This window comes from Chaetodon auriga, chromosome 23, assembly GCF_051107435.1.
Source record: "Chaetodon auriga isolate fChaAug3 chromosome 23, fChaAug3.hap1, whole genome shotgun sequence".
NCBI classification, from domain to species: Eukaryota; Metazoa; Chordata; class Actinopteri; order Chaetodontiformes; family Chaetodontidae; genus Chaetodon; species Chaetodon auriga.
This window is the reverse complement of record NC_135096.1, coordinates 6,033,158-6,040,419: the sequence shown is the minus strand read 5'-3', so window position 1 is coordinate 6,040,419 and position 7,262 is coordinate 6,033,158. Positions and strand designations below refer to the sequence as shown.

Below are 7,262 nucleotides of genomic sequence, written 5' to 3'. Positions count from 1 at the left end.
TTACTGCATTATACAAGACATGGAAGTTTTTCAGCAACTTCTGCACTAAAATTGGCACATGGTGACATGCCAAAAATGTATATTTTACAGAGCAGAGGGGTGCAAATAGCATAGCATATCAGCAATAACCCAGACATGCAGTTAATTTGAGCTGCACAGGTATTTCCATCCCTTCCAGGGACAGTCTGTATGCAGCGGAGGAGACAGAAGTCCCCAAACTGCATGGCCTTGTGTTGGGACCAGGTGTTGCCTCAAGAACAGTGATAAAGTCAAGCTGCACAACACAACTCCTCATGCTAATGGCTCCTGACCAATGACAGTGAAAAATTTTCATCTTCACATATTTTTTATAGTGTTTTGAACACTGTAACACTGCCATCTTTCTCTCCCTGCAGGAAGTTGAATGAGCTAAACCTATCCACCCTCTCTTATGTAATCACATGTTTTGTTGAGATGCAACTGGTGACCTTGTTTTTTTTTTTGTTTTTTTTTAGCACTACTGACCAACTTCTTTCTTGGCTTAAACTGAGCAGTTGCTGGCATTCATTGATATTCACTTGTGCATCTTTATGTGCATGCATAACATACTGTGAATCAGTGACAGAGGAGGTACTCAGATCTATGAAAGAAATACTCTGGCAAGTAAAATTCCTGCGTTCAATATTTTACTTGAGGAAAAGTACAAATAGTAACATTAAAGTGCATATACAGTAGAAAAAGGAAAAGACATGAGTGAGAATGACTGATTCGCTGCTGTCTGTCTTCCGCTTTAAGCCATCCAATCAGAGACCGTGGAATGACGTCACACGGAAGAGCAGATTTATTTTCTCAAACTTATACTAACGGATTCCGAGGAATACACCATATTCTCCGTCTTCCCTCCTTGACCTTCACCTCGCTCTCTCCTTCACTAGTCGTCTCGGACTTTTAACAGTTTTTAAAGTTCTCCCTGCACTTGAAGCGTTACTAAATATTGGGAGCAAACTCGTTTCGAGTTTTTTTTTTTTTCTAGTTGTTTTTCAGAACTGGAAAGTGGGCTCGTCAGGATGATAATGGCAGCGTTCGTCGTCTTACTGCTCTTCAATGCCGTGACAGCAAACTCTGGTAGGTTTACAGAGTTTACTATCTGCTAGATTTAACACATACAACTTATAAAAGTGCAGGTTTTGCGTGTTCAGTGTAACGCCACACCCGCGTAAATATAACTGCGTCAATACAAGACGAGCGCTATCAATACATCGGTCCCACTTGAGTTCTATCAGACAATTAAAGAGCTGTTAACAGATTTATCGATCACACTAAACCTGATTTAAACAGGATTTCAATCGATATTTGTCCTCCGGAAGAGAGACAACGTAACTCAGCTGAGTACCATTTGGGGGTTTTTGTACTTGTGCTCCGTTCCCATTTTACACGTTGCGAGCATGTTTGCTAGTTGCCGGTGGGAGAACAAGTAAAAGCTTTACCTACCACACAGGGAAAGTATTTTTTTTTTTTACAAGTGAAAGTTCTGCTTTTACAATGTCCCTTATTGAAAGTACGTCATTATTCTTGTAGTATCAAAAGTCAGGCAACGCTCCTGTCAATGCTGCAACGGTTAATCGGTTAGCTAGCTATCTTAAGTACAATTTTAAGGTATTCGTACATTACTTCTACTCCGTTCCAGTTTTGTGCTCTGCTAGCTGCACGTCAGGGGCCAATAGTGTACTTTCCTGTAAATTTAACACGGTTACTAGTTACAGGTGGGAGAGGAGGTAGAGGTTACACTGTGAAAATACTTCAAAATAGCCAGTAGCTACGTCTTTTAAATACATGTGACGCAGTAAAAAGTACTGTCTTTCCCTCTGAATAGTCGTGGAGTATGAAGACGTATATAAAGAAGTAAAGTACATGTACCTCACACGTGTACGTCACTACTTCAGTAAATATATGGTGAGCTAGTAGTTATGTATTCATATCAACAGGCTACAACATTGTAATTCTGCTCCTGTATTACTTTAATTACTGCAATACACAGTGACATTGATACTATGTACCAGTACTCTCAGCAGCCCATTCTGCCTGCTTAAAGAGCACTTACTGTTGGTGCTACATAGGGCTGGGCGATATGGCTGAAAACTGTATCACGATATAAGTGTTTTATATCGGTGTTTTATGACCTATGTAAAATGAGGACCAGGAGATAAATACATTAAATTTAAACATTTTTATTTTAAATTTAACCTTCCTCTGATTATAATCCCCTCAGCTATCAAGGCAGAAGTGAAAGGAAATGTCAACACAACCATGGAAAACACTCAAATAATAAATGTCAATAAAAGTCTAAAATCACAATGAACACTCAACAATTATATCTTAACATTTAGGTGCAAAAATAAAGAATACGTAACAAATGCTTAATAAAGTGTAACAAAATAGTGCAAAGTGTAAAAATGTAAACATAAAGAAACTTTTTTTTCTGCAGGTTTAGTGACAGGACGCTCACAAGCTGATTCATCTTCTGGTGAATAAAGTGTTTTAAAATATGTGCAACGTTTTATAAACATAGGAGAAATTAAAATAAACGGAGGTAAACTTTACATCTGTAACACAGAAAACAAATGACAGTCTTAGAAAAGTACTTTCAGCCAGGTATAACATTGAGGGCAAGCAAGTGTAAGAGATTTTTATAAGCTGGCTTCTCCACAGTGCTCAGCGGGAGCATGTCTTTATCTATATGATACCACTGCCTCCGTTATGTCTTTGTGCCTTTTAGATGATTTGTCATAAGGCACTGAAGCAGAGCACCTCTGCATGGTGGTCTGCTGCTTGTGCGGTGGTGCTGCGGTGGCGTTGGCGAATACGGCTGCGCTCCGAAGGGTGAGCGCAGCTAAGGTGGTTAAACAAGTTTGTGGTATTAACCGGTCTTGGTGGGGACGACGGTCTTGCATACTTTACAGACCACATTGGTCTCACTACGGTCCGACTTACAAAATCCAAAAAACTGCCATACTGGCGAGCTGACTTTCCCTGTTTTATCGACAATCTCGTCACTCGCTGCAGCGCTCACTTTCTACTTATCTCACTCCTCGCGAAGAATCAAACACGAGACAATGCGATGGCGCAACCAAACGTGATACTGTTACGTGATTGGCTTTTAGCGTGTCACTCCCATTTATCAGTGATTACTCCCTACGTTGCTAGGTTACCAGAGAGGGAGTGCCTTTGTTCATGCAACCAACCTTGCTTCGCAACTTCTGGTTTGATCGAATGTTTTATCAAACGCATTTTTTTTATTGATATTGATTACGTGTCTATCGCGAGACATATCATTATCATTTTATCGCCCAGCCCTAGTGCTACAACTGACTTTTGCTGATTTTACACTAACAGGACAGAAGCTTTGATACTAACAGCACAGCAGTGGTCACAAACACTGTTTTAAAGAATGAAATGTGAGCTATGGCGTTATTTTGCAGGAGAAATGATCTACAAGGCAGAAGGTGGCGAAGTTGTCCTCACACCGGGCTCCGTGGCTCATCCCATCGACAACATGATGTGGAAACATGATACTGACATCGCCGTGCTGTGGGACGGAGAGGAGACCCAGGCTTACCGTCAGTTTGAAGGTACATCCAGACAAGTCCACCTGTTGGACGCGAATGGACAGAAACAAGGATTTGATTTTGTGATTTTCGAAGAGCACCTTTAAACCAAAGTACTTCAATTCCACAACAATCAATGAATAGATGAATGGAATTTTAAGGGGAAAAAAAATCATTCAATCATTTTGACTTTTTTTTAACTTTTACAAACTTTGGATTCTGTTCCTCCACTGTGCAACTAACGACAGCTAAAGACCCCTATTTACAAGCTAAGTCTAACCGTGCGTGTGCATATTTGTAGGCCATGGTGTGCTGAATACTACGACTGGAACGCTGACGCTCACAGGACTGACTCAAATCCACAGTGGCAGCTACATAGCAGAGGTCAACGGCCGAGTCACCAATACGGCTCAACTCCAAGTTATCTGTAAGTGGAGGGATTTTGTCTGAAGTTCAGCCAAAAAGAGGAGGTGTTTGTTTTTCGCCCGAAGTTAAATGAAGCGTCCTCCTGTTTGTTCCCTTGTCCATCAGCTCCTGTCACTAAACCCGTTGTCTCCACATGGTGTGACCCTGCAATGACCCACTGCATTCTCACCTGCGAAGGCAACGCCACAGACAGTGGACCTTTATCCTACAGGTGGCAGGCAAGCGGCAAAGTGTGGTGTTCAACCAACATGTGCAATATAACAAAGGTATAAATGGGAACGAGAAATATGTCTTTTAAAATCAGCTGCATGGGCCTCAAAATAACAGGCACATTTTTATGAAAACCATACTTTCAAGATGATGTGTAAATATATAGTAGGTATGCAGTAGTATAATAAGTTAGCAGTAGTATAAAGTACTAAATTCTGTACTAATTAGCAAATGTGAGCATGTTGATACACTGAACTACAATGCTAACCCTGACTCCTGCTCAACATCAGCACTTTTTGCATGGTCATTGTTAGCATGTTAGCATGCTAATGTTAGTTGCGGCTGTCGACTGTGTTTACTGGAGGCGTCATGTTTTCGGGTTGTCCTTCCTCATTTTACAGGACATGAAGGAGTGGCTGTTCATGTGTACACTGGAAAACCCGGTCGGCGCCATTACAAGCAACCCAGTCATCAACCCCTTGATCAAGAGTGAGTTGAATCTACTAAATATCTACTTTAACTGCATCTTTAATCTAGTAATACACCTTAATGTGTATTTTAAACATGACAATGTGCTCTCAGTTGAAATTATAATCTAACAGGAATTAAAGAACGATGTAACAGACTTTCATGTTCTACACGAGGACACCTCAGAGTGCATGATCAGTTCCTTGGAAACCATTTCCTGCTTTCTTTGGTTATTCATTCATTCATTCATTTTTGTAGGGAACTGGATGTTCACGTTGATGTGCCTCATCCCGTTAGCAGGAGGGATTCTGGTGGTGTGCGTCCTGTTTTTCAGACATAAACACCGAAAAGGTAACAAAAAAAAGACAAAATATTGTCTTTCCTTTACCACATTAAATGTTTAGTGATGGCTTTAGTGTTTATGATTAATATAATTACCAAAGCACATTGTGTTACATTTATTACATAATTTCTGTCAGAATGTCTGCATATTTGACTGATGATATTGATCTCATGGTGGATCATGCAGTTCTTGAAGGACTGTGCTTCTCCCAAATGTATGAGTCCTAACAATAATCATGAGCAAAAAAAAGAAGGGATTATCACACAGTTCAGTTGGAGTGGGAAAATAGAAAAGGTTTCAGTCTTGACTGTTGTGTTCCTCCATCTGTCTGTCTGCTCTCAAAATGTGAAGCAAAGCAGAACTTCCCTGAGAATCTGCAGGTTTTCTAATTTGCCTCTGTACCAAAGTAACCCAGTGACGGCTGTCTGTAAATCCGTGTGTACAGTGGTTTCATACAAGCAGAGGTACGGGAGGCATGGCCTTTTTTGTCAGCTGAAACTTAATACACATGCAGGCGTCACCCGTTGGCTTGTCGACTGATGTTTTGAAGCGCTGACATTACAGCTGTCATAATGTGACTGAGATTTAAGAGGTTAAAGTGCCGACCTTGAACTGCAATGGTCCAATCGGAGAGCTTTGTTTGAGGGAAGCAGTGAGAGTGGGGTCTGAGGAGCTTGCAGCAGTTTGCAGTCTCTCCTGGATAAATCAGGAAACATGTCGCAAGGCTTCATATTCTGAGTTTCTTTAATGCTTTAAAAGGCTTCGGATGGAGCAGCCACATTCAATTTTAATGGTTTTATTTGCACTGTGTGACACGTATTTGTCGTTGTGGTAATCTGTGGATTTGACAGAGAGAACATACATGATTTCAAATGGCGGAGGAGCTCTCCAGAACGTGGAATCTGTTGCATGCAAGGATAACAACAACGCCACTGGTGAGTAAATGTTATTTAAGTGAATTTGGTGTGTATTTCCAACAGCATGACACGTTCTTGTGAACTGCAGTTTGCACGTGACAGACGCTTTCTGGATGTGACACGTCTTTTACTCATTTCACAGAGACGCCACTTGATGAGGTAACGGTGACTACAAGCCACGAGCAAACCAACGGCCAGAAGACGATCCACGAGGAACAAAACTGAAGTACTTTGAACTCCTTTTCGCAAAAACAGTTGAAGAGCTCACAACCAAAAAACTGATTCTGTGTCAGTCTTCGGGGTTTCATCTCTATATGCAACTGCACGCAGTGCAGGACTGTACCAAATTGTCTCTACTGCACAGAGTTAAAAATAGTTAGTTACTTTAAGCCATATCTTTAGGTAATGTGGGTATGTTTCTGGAGGATTTGCAGCCCTCTCCATGCACGTTTGTGCTCATTTACTGAAGGGCCTGTTTGGTCTCATGTAGTTTGTACTGTAAAGGACGTCATGGACATTTCTCCATTTATTACTCCTGAAACGGCACATTTCAAAGCTACTTTAGTGGAGCTCTCATTTCTCTACAACCAGCAACTGCAGCTTTCGTAAATGCCCCCACTAGATGTTTTGCCCACGACGTAGCTCGTCATAGGCTCAGTACTATCTCACACGCTATGTATATTCTCTTTCTCGGTTATTTTTGTCCACCAAAGTCCTCAGTTTGTTCCGTTTAGTTTGCTGTGCTGTGCATTTGGTTCATTCATGACCCTTATACCATGGTCAGGGTGAATACTGGATTCTGATTGGCCGCAGGGTGTCCGGCAATACCTGACAATGGACACCTACCGATAGACTAAGACTGAACTTTATTTGTGGAGCACCTGTCACACAGTGCAACACAAAGTGCTTTAAAACAAAAAAGTGAGTGCTTCAAACAGAAAAGACAAAAAAAAGGACAAAAAATGAAAGTAAAATAAGATGGAGAACAAAATCCACTTGATAATTATAGTAGTACTGATAGAAGTAAGACTAAGGATGAATACATACAGACAATGCATAATATGAGATGGAAAATAAAACCACTGAATAAAATAAGAACATATAGGAGGAAAGAGAGTGCAGAGAAAGTATAAAATCAAGTAAAATACAGCATTTTAAAAGAAGTGTAGCAGTGTATACGTGCATAAGTTACAGCTAGTTAAAGGCGAAAGAGAAGAGATGGGGTTTGTTTTTGTTTTTTTTTTAAATATTCATGGAGCTGCTTCCTTGATATCTATAGATAGTGTTTCCAGAGCTTTGGGGTGTCATTGACAA

The 7,262-nt window shown here is 40.7% G+C and overlaps 1 protein-coding gene across 1 annotated transcript; it reads left to right on the top strand.

Annotated features, from left to right (window-relative positions):
• The first annotated feature begins 804 nt into the window (after window positions 1-804).
• LOC143315688 (lymphocyte function-associated antigen 3-like) lies at window positions 805-6,880 on the top strand. Its single transcript, XM_076723015.1, has 8 exons — window positions 805-1,104; window positions 3,459-3,608; window positions 3,886-4,011; window positions 4,116-4,276; window positions 4,622-4,709; window positions 4,947-5,039; window positions 5,883-5,966; window positions 6,091-6,880. Exons 1-8 carry the CDS (start codon window positions 1,047-1,049, stop codon window positions 6,171-6,173), a joined length of 843 nt encoding a protein of 280 aa, XP_076579130.1. The 5' UTR covers window positions 805-1,046; the 3' UTR covers window positions 6,174-6,880.
• Window positions 6,881-7,262: the final 382 nt, after the last annotated feature.

Bases quoted from the DNA above. Each gene is read 5' to 3' on its own strand.
- LOC143315688 (XM_076723015.1), top strand. From the start codon at position 1,047: ATGATAATGGCAGCGTTCGTCGTCTTACTGCTCTTCAATGCCGTGACA. The intron at 1,105-3,458 runs GTAGGTTTACAG...GTTATTTTGCAG, and splicing joins TGCCGTGACAGCAAACTCTG to GAGAAATGATCTACAAGGCA. The intron at 4,012-4,115 runs GTAAGTGGAGGG...CTTGTCCATCAG, and splicing joins GGCTCAACTCCAAGTTATCT to CTCCTGTCACTAAACCCGTT.